The 13,996-nt window shown below is 49.1% G+C and overlaps 1 protein-coding gene across 2 annotated transcripts in view; it reads right to left on the reverse strand.

Annotated features, from left to right (window-relative positions):
* LGR6 (leucine rich repeat containing G protein-coupled receptor 6) overlaps positions 1 to 13,996 on the reverse strand; it is a 113,339-nt gene that overhangs the window by 12,504 nt on the left and 86,839 nt on the right. For both annotated transcript variants that reach the window (XM_063114759.1, XM_063114760.1), the window contains 5 exons: positions 5,964 to 6,032; positions 3,591 to 3,662; positions 3,280 to 3,351; positions 1,906 to 1,974; positions 631 to 702 (listed from right to left, as the gene is read on the reverse strand). In XM_063114759.1, the coding sequence (XP_062970829.1) occupies positions 631 to 702; positions 1,906 to 1,974; positions 3,280 to 3,351; positions 3,591 to 3,662; positions 5,964 to 6,032 (354 nt within the window). The remainder of the gene's footprint in view (positions 1 to 630; positions 703 to 1,905; positions 1,975 to 3,279; positions 3,352 to 3,590; positions 3,663 to 5,963; positions 6,033 to 13,996) is intronic.

Here is a 13,996-nt window from a genome sequence, read left to right on the forward strand (position 1 = left end):
CTAAAGAGAGGGTGGAACCTGCCCAAGGACACACTGCCAGTCAGTGGCAAGGCTGGGTCTGGAGCGTCTCCAGACCCCCAATCTAGGGCTCCTTCCACACACCATGTGTCAGTCAACCCATCTCGAGCTGTGGGGCTATGGTTCCTGGTGAGGAGCCTCCGATTCAAGTTGGAGTCAAGGGAGAGAGGAAAACTCTCCTTGACTTCATAGGCCACTTAAGTACCTCCACAGTCCCAGAGGGATTAATTCTCTCATATAAATTAGAGTAACAATGCCATTTATTGGCACCATGTGCTAGGTGCCTTACATATATTTTTTCTACCCTTACAAATTTACCCACATTTTACAGATGAGGAAATTGAAGCTCAGAGACATTAAATAGTGAATCCAAATTAATACAGCTAGTAAATGGCAGAGTCAAACCTAGGTCTGACTCCAAGACCATTGACTTTTTAACCTGAACAAGAGAGGACAGCCCAGTCCCTCTTGGGCAGCTTCTCAGCAGGCACCTAAGCCGCCCCACTCCAGGAAGAGATGTGACCAAGTGGGGCAGAAGCAGGACAGGCCCCTTCTGGGACATGGGGGCAGGGGCATGATGCCAAAACTGTAGACTGCTTGCAAGCCACTCACAGGACGCGGAGCCTGGGCAGCTGTTGGCACATCCCTGGTGGGAGCAGCCGGATGCCTGCACGGGTCAGGGTCCTGCAGGGAGAACAGAGACAGAGCTGGCACCAGGCCCAGGGCCCTACCATTCCCAGCCACCCGTCTCCAGTTCTGGAGCTGATACTGTTGTGGGAGGACAGAAGTGACAAGAGAGAAGTGGTGGGAGAGACAGGGCAGGCTGCGGGGACAGAAAGAGCAGGCCCTGACATCTGAGCTCCAAGCTCCCTTGAGCCTGGGGGATCTGGCGGTGTGGAGTGGAGAGAGACCTGGGGCACTGCTTGGCACAGTTTCTGCATGCCCAGCCCCTCACCTCACCCATCCCATACCCACCCCAAGTGTCATAAAGGGCTCCAGTAGCACTGCGCCTGTAGGACAGAGGCTAAAATCTTCTCTGCTCTAGGGACTTTAGAGATGAGGGATAGCCATGGGCAGGAAGTAGGTAGGAAAAAACCCGTAGTCTAACCATGGGTACCAAGCATGGAATTTGCTCCTTGTGCCTTGGGGGAGGTAGAAGAGATGGGACAGAAGGGAAGAACCAGGGACTAGGGTTGAGATGGTTGTGGGGGCAGTTTGGGGAGAGGCTTGGCTTAGGGACAGGGTATCCCAGGAAAGACCCAAGGCCAAGGTCATCTTTGAGGAACTACTACTTCCATCTTGGAAAATTTTCCACATGCCAGAGAACCTAGGGAGAGGACAATAGAGGCACAGAGGAATGTTCCAGTCCGAGCAACGCCATGCATGAGCTTTGTGATGCGGGCAGGACAGTTGACCTCCTAACATTCACTCTGAGTGTTTGCTTGATTGTTTCATTCATTCGTTTAAATGTATCAAGGGCCTACTATGCTCTGACACTCCCTTCCTCTACTCTACAGGATATAATAATGGAAAATATGAGAAAGTCTTTACTGGAATCAAGCTTCAAAATGGCAAAGGAGATGGGTTTTCACAACCCTCCTCCTTGCCATGGGTGCTCAGTGCACCCATGGCTTGGGGTTAAGAACTCTGAAGTCACACCTGAAAAATCTACACATAGTAAAGAGAGGAAGAGCAGTCCCCTCACCGCCACCTTCCAGCCCCCTGGCCTTGTCTGTAGGCAGTGCCACATCAGGAGGTGGCCATGGGCCCCTGAGGATGTCAGCAGCAGAGGCAGACCGGGTAAGGGGGAAGCAAAGAATCCAGGCAGCCTTCCCGGGGTAAAGCTGGGGAGATAGATCAGGTGGAGGGAGAAAAAAATCCACTCACAGGATCTCCAGGCTGGTGGTGCCTTTGAGATCTGGGAACTCCTGGATGTCCCTGGCACCATTCAGGGATCTGGAAACAAGGACAACGAGCTCTGAGGGGTGGGGTCAGAGCTCAACATCCAGGCTCTCAAGCTTCAGTCTTTTCCCCACTCAGGGACTCTACCTTTTGGCGGAATGTCATCCTTCCCCGCAACCTCCCTCAAATCAGCCACACAGGCCCTAGTAGAGGCTAAGTCATGCTTAGCGGGGTCCAAACAGCTGTCTTCTTAGGTTGGCTCAGCTCACTGTAGCCTAGACAGAGCTGGGCAACCTCAGCATTCAAGCCTCAGCTTGCAAAGATAACACAGGCAAGGAACATGGGAATTGCCCCTGTTTAAAAGGCAACAGCTTGGGTGTTTCTGAAAAAGTCCTTGGCTGCTGGGGGTTGCTTATTACAGCCTGAGAGAAAGAGTCTCCCCTAAATTGTCATTCGCTAGAGCTTTATTGGAATCTGTCAGTTCTCTTAATCTGCTTTAGCCTGATGGTTTTCCCCTCCCCACATTCCGTACCTTATTGAGGACATGGACCCACGTGGGGCCTGCACACAACAGGAGCACAAAAAATGAGTGTGGTCAAAGGCCCTGAGCAGGCAGTGTGGGGCCCAGAAATGAGCCCAGGATCTGAGGTTAAGGTTCCAGTGTTCATGCCTGAGCGGGACCCAAGCACCTCAGTTTCAGTCTGTAAAATGGGCCAATAACACCTACTCATAGGGTTAGGATGAAGATGAAATGTGATAACACATGTGAGAGTGAAGTATGTGCTTTGCAGACATGAGCTATGTCAATGTGATGCCACAGTATGCTGAAAGCAATCCATGGAAGCTTTTTTGAAGAAGTGGGACTTGGGCTGGGAATTAAAAGAATGGGAGGGAGGAAGCAAAGAGGCACCATCAGGCCAGGGGCACTAAAGATGGCACAGCAAGGGGCCAAGGGACCTGGGCTCCGAGGCCACTGAGAACCAGTCTTGAGAACACAGAGCATTCAGGACCGTAACCCAGTCATTTGTTCTTTCAGCAGGTATGTATAGAACAGCTCCCATGACCAGGATAAAACTAAAGAGGCCAGATAAAATTCCTTGGCTATGGAGAAGGGCCCTCTTCATCCATCTGAGATCTGGGAACAAGCCATAGGTTAGGGAGATGGAGAGAGGCCATTAAATCCAGACAAATCTGGGAGTAGGTCTGAGCGAGGCAGAGGCCTGCAGCCCTCAAGACCACACCTTCCTGTGGGGTGGTGTCTTGCAGGTGGGAGATCTGCAGGTGGAAGGCAGCAGGGAGCAAGAAGGAGAAAGGAAAGGGAGAGGCCCAGGCTGTGGCTGCTTTCAGGTGCCAACTTACAGCGTGTGCAGTTTGGGCAGGAACTGGAACGCAGACCTTCCCACAGACTGGATTGGGTTATCGTAAAAGTGTCTGGAAGAAAAGACCCAAACAGCTTGTTCAGTTTTTTGGCCCTTTCAGCTGGGACTAAGGCTGACCTCTGCTTTCTTCTTCTACCACTGGAGACCCAGGAAAGAGCACACAGAGGAAGGCAACCCTCCCATACTCCTGCCTCCCTGTGCTTTCTAGGGAAGTCCCTCCTGCCTCCCCAACCCCTGTCCTCCTCCCCCAAATACTGTTTGGCACAGAGAGACCAAAAAAGTAGTACTCACATTGTCTGCAGCAGAGGGTTCCCCATGAAGGCCTTTTCTGGGATAGCCTTGATGTTGTTGTTATGGAACCCCCTGGAAGACAATGCCCAGGAGGCAGTGAGGACTTGGAGAAAAGTGTGAAGAGGGAGAGACATGGAATTCCGTGGGGATTTTGGACAGCCAACTAGACAGGCCAGAAGGCAAAAGGGACATCAGCCTGGAGATCCCAGGTTCAAATCCTGACTGTGATTTTTCTTCTTTGTTCAATCACGCACCCATCCTTTTCCCTAAAAAGCGTGAAAAGACTCGGGGGTGGAGTCTCAGGCTGCAGGCCTCTGGAAGCCTGCGACAGCCACTCCAGAGCAAGAGGCTGAGTTCAGGTCCCAAGAGGGGAATCCTCTCCTTAGTCACTTGTGGCAGGAACCCTGGTGGGTCCCCGCAGAGGAAGCCAGTGTGGGAGGAAAAGGAAAATGTAGAAAAAACAGAGCTTCCCGGGGATCCCAGGGTGAGGGCGTTCCTCGCGTGGAGGCTGGCGTGGCCTCAAGGCCCTGAAATGAAGAAACACGGAAGTGTCAATAGCAGCAGGAGGGATGAGGTCCAGATCAGATGTGGAATGACTGTGGATGGCACTATGGGCGGATGGAATGAGGCACCCAGCTGAGTGTCTGGTGGTCTGGAAGCCAGGAATTATGTGTTTGGTTAGTTGGGATGAACATTTCAAAATAAATAACATGTTGGACTGAAAAGTACATAACCCGTGCTGAGCAGGGCCCTTTCCATCATGCTCTTTCGCTGGCACTTTCTGGTTTCTCTCCGTGTCCCCTTTGCCTCTGCTCCCCTCTCTCTTCCTCCTGCTGTCCCACGTGACTTCCACCTTCATACTTGCTCACTCACAGGTTCACCCTTAGACACCTCTGGCCACTGCACCACCTAGGCCTGTTTGTCTACCCACTCTTCTCATGCACTCATTTTAGTTTTTGAAACACCTCCTTTGTGTCCAGTGCTGGGCCAAGCTCTGAGGGATTTGGAAGTTTACAAGACAGAGGCCCTGTCCTCAAGCAGCTTCCTCTCAATAGATGGAGATGGATGGACGGATAGACAGATAAACACACGGTGCACACACCCCTGTGCATGTGTCTTCTTGTCCCTGCTACCTTCCCGTCTCCACTCTCTCCTTCCGAATGCTTTATTATTTCCTATCCCTGTGCCTTTGCACACCCTGCTCCTTCCACCCCTCTTGATTGATTAAATCTCGTCCTTCTGTCATGCCCCAGCTCAAAGGAAAAAATCAGACCTTGGTGACTCATTGGCAGTGGAGCACTTCCAACACTTTCTCATTCAGACACTTTCCTCTGGCTGGTCCAGCCACTCCTTACCTGCTTCCTACATCGGCATCACATCTTCAGGCTTCTGGATGAGGTGAGGGGTGGCACAGGGCTGGTACTCTAGGTCTTACATGGTAGCTTGAGCTATAAAGATGTTTCTTGCCTAAAAGTTTGGGGCTCTATTGAGGGACCTTCGGTCCCCCTTAGTCTGGTCACACTCTAGCTACACAATAGTGCTCGTACTGCTTGCTGACAGCCTGTCCTCTGGGAAGACTGGCTTCCCTCCTGTGGTCATCCCTCTGCTGGCTCTTTACCAACACTGTCCTTCTGTCGGAAATGCCTCCCCTCCTCCCACATCACTGCCACCTAAATCCCATTCCTCTTTTAAGGCCAATTACAGGATGCATTCGTCCACAATGATCTTTCCATGGCACTCTGAACTCCCATGATCATTTTAGCTACTATTACACAATTCAGGGTCAGAATTATATACTTCTCTGCCCTGTTCCCTGTTTTACCTATGTTACTTTGTGTCCTCAGTGAGGCTGAAGCATCCTTGGGGAGGGGCCCTGTCTGGCTTACGCCTTGGTTCTGTTTACTACCACGCACGCTGGCTACGCAGCGAATGCTAAAATAGAATAGTCAACGGCGGCTGTGGAGAACCAGGGCCCCCTTCACAGTCCCCGCAGAGACAAGGTGCTGAGGAGTGACCCAGCCAACCAGCCCCCAGTTCACCCTCTCATTCTTCTCTGGACACAAGGTCCCAGCCAAGGCAGGGACAATGCAGACCCAGGCGAACAGGAAGTGGCTTGTGCCATGTATCTTTCCAGCCTGGAAGGGTCCAGGGCCACTTCTGCAGATGACACACTCCCAGGAAATGCTCAAAGCCAAGCTAATGAGGCCTGGGACTACTTAGAGCTGCCCTGGGGGTTGGGGAAGATGGGCAGCTGCAGCTTTTACAAGGAGCACGGGAGGTGAGGAGGTAAAGGAAGGCACACAGGAGGCCCAGCCCGGCCTCAGCCCCTGCCCTTGGGAGAAGACACCCACAGAAACCAACAGAGGAGCTTACAGTTCCTGCAGTCTGCCCAGGGTCCGGATGGCCACGGGGAACTCCTGCAGCTCATTATAATTCAGGTCTCTGGAATGGAAAGCAGAGCAGTCATTAGAGCAGAGGCTTAACGGGGCATGTCAGGGTCCCTGAGAAACGGAAACTTGGCTCTGCTGTTGGCCAGAGAGATGGGTTTTCCAATCTGTTGAATCCAGCTGCCAATGTCTGGAAATACATTTTTGGAATGTTTGTACTCCATGTCTACTCCACAAATCCTCAGGCTTGGAGCTTTCGTGGCAGTAGAACTGTTTTGGGGGGAGAGGGGACACACTTCAGGGGTGTGGATACCTGGAACTGCCTCCTTCGGAATAGTCCCCCCTAGCTGAAGAAAGTATCTCAAATCTTTGGAGAAAGCAGCAGGTGGGGGTGGGGGGCCAGGAAGGGTGGTGAAGGAGGGAGAATCGGATGATCTTTAGCATGTTGTCACCAGCACTAGGGATTCTGGAAGGTTCCTCAGGTACTACCTTAGCTCTCTGTGGCCTTTGCTGTCATCTGTAAAAATGAACAGTGTTTCTTATCTTTGGGTGGTGGCATGACAGCTAATCTTTATTTTCTCTTACCCTTTCCTGTATTTTCCAATTTTTTGCAGTGAATATATATCACACGTATCATCAGAAAATAACGAAGGTAATTTTTAAAAGAGGTAGCAATCAAAGTTGACAGGGATGTGGGGAAACGAGTGTATTGGTGGGAATTTAAACATATACCTTTTAGAAACTATTTGACAACATCTTTTCAAATTCAAAGATTCATACCCAGGCAGTCCGAGTCTAGGAATTTATCCCACAGATAAGTCTATACCCATGTATAAAGATATTTATAAAACGATGCTCATAACAGCATTGCTTAGGCAACAGGGGCAAAATATTGACCCATCAGTGATCACAGCTTTGTTCCTTGAGTTCTGTTAAGGGGGCTTCTGTGCTGTGCACCTCGTGGTGATGACAGAGCAGAGGGAGCGGGGAGAAACAGAAGAGGCCAAGGGCAAAGTTGATTTTCATCAGAAAAGATCTAGAATTGCTTGTGACAGATAAAAAGGGGCCACAAAGGAAGGGGAGCTCTGTCCAAAGAAGGGGGTGTTTGAGTTTTGAGGGAGACAGTACAGAGTGATCGGGAAGTAAAAAGTGAGAGCTGCAGAGCACTTTCAGAGACTTCTGCTCTGTGCTGTGTGATGGGATCCCCTCTCCACCACTGCTACAAGAGACTTCGGAAGACATATCAGCTTTCCAAAATATTAACGTTGGCTTTTGTTCACTCAGTAGCCAATGAGTTAGCCCTATGTGGAAATGCGCCTGATTGCAGGGGGAGGGATCCTGATGCCTCTAAAGTCCTGTTGCTGGGGTGCACAGTTCCAGGCTTTGGCAATGGGGGGACAGGGGAAAGACTCAGTTACAGTGTCCCCCTTGAGCCTCCCAGGATGACCCCAGCCCATCTTCTCAGCCTTTTAAAGCCACCCTTGCCCTGACAACTTTCATAGCTGTCCAATGCCAGGGTAGGGGGACCACGTGGAAGCCCTTTGATTATAGAGTGACTTGGCAGGGTTTTGTGGATAAATACCATGTTAACACGGAGATAATGACAGGCTCCTCTGTGTGACAGGGTCATTACCCTTAATAGTCCACAGGTAGAGCCAGGAACCCAGCCCAAGGGCCAGGGGAGCAGTGACAAGCGTCTGGCAGCCAGTGAGCCGGATAATTGTCCCCCTGAACCCCTCCCAATACATACACTAATTACCCGATTACCCTCAGACTGCCCTGGTGATCTTGGGTAATTACAGCATAAAACCCCTTCTGCTGTGCTCTGCTCTGCTCCTTTCTTTAGTGAGTCAGACACCTCTGCCTCTCATGTGTCGAACTTGATTTGCTCACACAGAGGCTCCCACAGGCTGGGGGAGGGCAAGGACGTGGTCAAGCTGAGGCCAGGATATGTGCAAAGCACTTTGACTGCAACCGGAGGTGTTGGAGTTGGGAGCAGGGAGGAATTTTCAAACTCTGGAGTTCCTGGAGTTCTACCAGGGGCTACAGAAGATGCCTAGGAAATCAGTTTGGGATAATTGAGGCAGGAGGAATGAAGTAAATTGCCTCTTTTTGGTTTTAAATTGCATAAGTGATTCATCTTCACATCCCAGTGTTTCAAAATCAGGTGTTCCCCTTTTAATATGTCTCAGTTCACTCAGGAATTCTTCATTGTTGCCCAAGGAGAACTAGATTTCCCATAAGTAACATGGAAGTATCTTCATTGAAAAGCCTTAATATTACACTATTATCTCAAATGCAAAGAATTGCATTGGCCTTAGAGACTCTGCTTGCTACTCCATATGCCTAGAATGCTCTTCCCCCAGATATGTGCACGGTTTACTTGCTTACTTCCTTTGGGTCTCTGCCCTAATTACATCTTATCAGAGAGGCCCCTCTGAACAGTCTATTTAAAATAGCAGACCCTATCATTTGCTATTCCCTAACCCTGTGTGGTAGATTAAAAGTGGCCACAGATCCTTTCTGGCTTCTTCTATCAAGAGGTGGTATCTGCCTCGAGACTGGGCCAGCCTTGTGACTGGCACTGACCAGCAGAATGAGGTGGAAGTGATAGGGTGTGACCTGGTCCTAAGTCACAAGAGGCCTCACAGCCTCTGCCTTTGCTCCCTTGGAACACTTCCACCAGCATGTAATGAAGCCCAGGCCAGACTCTTGACTGATGAGAGCCGTGTGGGAGAGAGACGACCAGCCAACGGCCAGAACCAAGGTCCCAGGTATGTGAGGGAGGCATCTGAGACTCCCTAGCCTTGGTGGAGCCTCCAGATGACTGCGACCTCATGATGGAGCCCACGGGAGGGCTCCAGCAGAAGAACCACCCAAATGAGCCCAGCCAAACCACAGAGTCATAGAAATAATAAAGTGATGTTTTAAGCCACTAAGTTTTGGGGTGATTTGTTATGTAGCAAAGACAAAGAGACACCCTGCTTTTTTTTCTTTGTAGAACTTATTGCCACCTGACACATATTTATTTTCTTCCTACCTGACTAGAATGAAAGCTCCTTAAAAATAGGAACTTTGTTTCATATTTTAAACACCAGAATAATACATGGCACAGAGTAGGAGCTCAGCAAATATTTGTTGAATAAATGACTGAAAAGGTCTGAATAAGTTGATTAATGAAAAACATCACTGGACTCAAGAGAATCTAGGGTATTTGGGGACCGTCCTTAAGATTTGGCAGTTGACTTTAGAAAAAGGCACAAGATAGTCTTGAGTGACACTATCAGGCTTGCCCAGAGCCACAGAGATCATGGGATGGGTTCCATGTGACTTTGCTATCATTGAGCCCTTATTCAGTTCTTTGGACTCATGTCCAGGCAGCAAAATTGAGCAGTTCCAGCCCTCCTTGGCAGTTTCTGGTCAGGAATTTTGCCAGGAGTGGCCAACAGACAGTGGGAAAAGATACATGGGAAAAGGCACATGAACTAGAAGGCTATTTTTGTAGAGAAATGTCGGAGAATAAAAATTGTGCAAATGTCAAAAATAATTCTGCAAACTCCATTCCAGTGTGGTGGCCTGAATTTTCCCATTCGGACATCTACATAGATTCAATGACTTGGTTAATTGCCAAAACCTGGTGCCATGTAGACATGATTTCTGGCTTAAATTGCCCAGGGAATGTGTCCTTGCAACTCTCTCTGCTCCCGATGAATTCAACTCAGGGCAATTGACATTCGTCGCCTGCCAAAAATACACAAAGAATTCTGCTGGGTAAAGTGGAAGGTAGGGAGAGAAGTGAAAAACATTCCTGCCTAGAAAAATGCACAAGACAACTAGATGAGCAGCCTCAGTGTGATCCCAAAGAGCACACAAAGCATCAGGACTTTCACAGGCTGTGTGTGCTTCATGCACATGTTACATGTGAACACGGTCTTGATGGCAGGGCAGGATTTCAATAGAAAAGGACGGGTAGATTAAGCAGAGAGAGCATGGTTTAGAGGAACTGAGTGTTGTGCAGTTGTGTTTGGAGAAGAGCAAGGGATATAGCTTGAGAGTGTGGTGCTGATAACACCAAGGCCACGGGTTCGGATCCCATATAGGGATGGCCGGTTCGCTCACTGGCTGAGCGTGGTCCTGACAACACCAAGTCAAGGGTTAAGATCCCCTTACCGGTCATCTTTTAAAAAAACAAAACAAAACAAAACAAAATCCATCCTCTCCTATCTCTATAGCTGCACTGTCCAATACTGTAGCCACTAGCCATGTGTGGCTATTTAAATTGATTACAAGTAAATAAAACATTCAGCTCTAAATAGCAACATGTAGCTAATGGCTAGTGGCAGTAGTATTAGAAGCACAGGTCTAGAACATTTCCATCATTACATAAAGTTCTATTGGACAGCGCGATCCTATCATAACAGGAAGAATGGCTAGGAATGGAGCGAGAGAGTATTTCCCAGCCTCCCTTGCAGTAGGTGTGGCGAAATGACTAGACGCTCACCCAAGAGGGTAGGCAGAAGTGGTGCATGCCGCTTCTCGTCCAGGTTTTATAAAAGAGCCGATCTGTGTCCTCCATGGTCTCTCTACCATTCCACCAGCTAGATGCCAAAAACAATGAGGTACTGGAGATGGCAAGATCCCAAGAAGCCAGATCCCTGAGTCACCACATGGAGGGCCACCCGCCAAGAAGAAACACTCTCCTTGGACTATGTGATCTAGAAATAAACTTCTATTGTGCTTGAGCCAATATACATGTTTTGGTCTATTTGTTACAGCAATTTAGCCTACCTTAACTAGTTCAGTGTCACAGCCAGGATTTGAACCCTGGCAGTTTGAGTTTGGAGCCCATGCTCTTAGTTACTACACATCTGCCAGAAAGATCCTTTTAAAATGCAAAGCTGACTCTGTCACTCTCCTGCTGAAAAATCTGAAAAGGCTTCCAGAACAAAGACTTACAGAACAAAGTTCAAATTCCTTAATGGGTTCTGATGCCATTAACTAATCTTTCAGCTTCAGCTGCCATTTCAACCCTCCATGTCCTTATCATACCCTTGTATTTTCTTGTGCCACTCATGCCCTCAGCCTGAAATGCCCTTTCCCCACATCCTCAGCTGTTGAAATCCTAGTCAACTTTTGAAGTCTGGCTCAAATATTCCTTTCTCCGTGAATCCAACCCCATTCCTGCAGTCAAGAATGAGTCTCCCACTCTCTCAGCACTTTTCTGTTTTCTTCTGCATGCACAGCTGCAGGGACTGGTAATGATTGCAGTGGTAATAATAGCAATAATTATGTAATAGTCATGGTTCTAAGTGATTTACATATGTTATTTCATTGAATTCCATGCCAACCCTTTGAGGCAGGTACTACTACGCCCTCCATTTTGCAGATGAAAAACTGAGGCACAGACAGAGGTAATCACTTGACCACAGTTTTGCAGCTAGTAATGGAAGAGCTGGGATTGAAGCCCAGGCTGTTCGAGTCCAGAGTTGGGTTATCTGCATGCATATCTCCCCCATGAGACAGAAATCTTGCCGACGTCAGGAAGCATATGGATTCACTTCCGGATCTCCCACAGCCCAGGAACAGGGCCACATATGTGAATATTCATTGTAGAAGATGGTCATTTGAACCCAATGTGCAAAGCCTTGAGGTGAGGACTCCTTTGGCCTTGGTTGCTAGCTGGCTGCTTCAGAGCAGTGGCTTGGCCCTTGGGATTAGACTCTAACATGCAGAAACTCAGTGACTGCAGAGAAGGCCTCCCCTGGAATCTTCTGTTGCTGGGTGCTTTATCACGCCCTAAACTTTACCTGGAAAACTCATCCATAGCTTTATAGTCTATTACCTTTAATAGTCCAGAATCAGCCAGAAGCCCAGGAAAATCATTCTGTATGCTGTTCCCGGGAGCAGAAAGCAGATGGAGAAGAGCTAAGGTTAAAGAGAAACCATTCCCAACTGTAGCCAGAGCTCAGTCTGGAAGCTACAGCTGTCCCTGGCTAATCCTCCCCTTCATCTGCTCAGCTGTTTCCAGCCAAATCCAATCAAAACTGATGGCAAACCCGTGCAATCAGTAAAAGTAGCTTAAGCGGCTCAAGGACCCACATCGCCAGTTCTATCCTTTCCATCTGGCTCTGCAGAAATGGCCAGCTCCTGAGATCTCTAGGGAGCCTCACTGTGGCTTCAGAGGACAGGGCTGGCAGGATTTTACAGTCATCTTGTACAGCCCCTTCTCTTTATTGATGAGGAAACTGGAGCTTGGAGAGAGAAGGTAAATCGCAAGCCCCAAGGCAGGACTCAAACTCAGGCCTCTTGGCTCCTGGTTTAAAACGCTTTTTCTATGCTATCCAGAATTGGATCCCAGCTAGGACCCAAATAGCAGGGCCAAGAAAAAATTTTTAAGGAGAGTGGGAAAGAGGACAAATGGAGGGAGAGGAGCAGGCTTCTGTCAGAGTTTTCTTAGGTGCTTATTCTCATAAGCATGTCAAAGGTAAATGATTATTATTTGGAGGTTAGATGTCTTTTTGTGTGTTATCTTTGTTAGAGTAGAAAGAGCTCTTATCTGCTATGAACCAACAGGATCACCTTGTTTTGTTAGGAAAGCGAAGGAAAATGGTCAGGGCACCTCAGATGTTCAGAATCTTGATGTAAATATGCACACGCGCCCAGGTGTCTTGGGTTATTGGACTTAAGTATAAAGTCTGAATGGCTCTGATCCATAGGGCCTGTCCCCAGGGGTGGGGAGGGAGGAGGGGAGGGGAGAGGAGGGGGGAGGGGAAGGGGGAAGGGAGGGGAGGGGCAGGGGGGAAGGGAGGGGAGGGGAGGGGAAGGGGGAAGGGAGGGGAGGGGAGGGGCAGGGGAGGGGAGGGGAAGGGAGGGGAGGGGAGGGGAGGGGCAGGGGGGGAAGGGAGGGGAGGGGAGGGGAAGGGGGAAGGGAGGGGAGGGGAGGGGAGGGGCAGGGGAGGAGAGGGGGGAGGGGAGGGGCAGGGGAGGGGAGGGGAGGGGGAGGGGACGGGAGGGGAAAGGGGGTGGGAGGAAGGCCGCTGCCACTACTACTGCTGCTGCTTCTGCTGCTGCTGGAGGCTATTGCTGCAAGCTGGTGCTGCCAGTGCCCCCAGGATGCCCCAAGAGGCCACCGCTGCTGCTGCTTCTGCTACTGCTAGCTGCTGCAAGCTGCTGCTGTTGCTGCTGCTGCTATTGCTGCTATTGCTACTGCTGAGGACTGAGTTCATGTCATCTGCCAACAGCTCCCTGGATCTTTCCATATTACCTAGAGCATTGACCCCCATGTGAGGGGTCTGGTGACCCAGCCTGGCATGTGAGGGGTCGGTGACCCAGTCTGTACAATGGGTTTAAAGGGTCTGAGCCCTAGCCCTGACAATACAAATGGAAACTTAGTATAACTAAAATAATGAAAAGTTTTGGCTTTAGTTATGAACTGCTTTAACAATACACAAATCACTTAATTTTCTCAGCTTGTTTTTTCATCTGTAAATGGGGGATACCCATTGCATAAGGCTGCTGTGTTCACCTGGTCCCAAGACTGGCACAGAGTAGATGTTCAAATAATGCCAATTCCTTTTACCACTTCCATTCATTAGATACTACAGTCAGCACACAAGTTGGTTTATCTACTGTTCATAGCAATTAAGAACGATAAATATCATTAATTGGGCTCCACTTACATTTTTATTCTCAAGGCTAATATTTGTGTTTATTACTAGATCACAGATAAGGATACGCAGGGGAACACACGTATGGTTGAGCCTAGCTCCACAGCGTAAAACACAAAACACAGAAATTTCTGACAGATTGTAAACTCTGAACCACTTTTATCTCCGAAAGGCCTGGAACAAGGGCAAGCTAGCACAATGAATACATGTCTTAATTGCTTTTTCCAATTAAGACTGTAGACAGAGCCTCTTTCTTAAATCTGACTCTACTGCTTGGGAAAGATGACTCGGTGAGCCAGGAACCAACAAAAACTTGGATTAATAGTTTTGTTTTACCTTCTAAACAACCTAC

The sequence above is a fragment of the Cynocephalus volans genome, chromosome 11, assembly GCF_027409185.1.
Source record: "Cynocephalus volans isolate mCynVol1 chromosome 11, mCynVol1.pri, whole genome shotgun sequence".
NCBI lineage: Eukaryota > Metazoa > Chordata > Mammalia > Dermoptera > Cynocephalidae > Cynocephalus > Cynocephalus volans.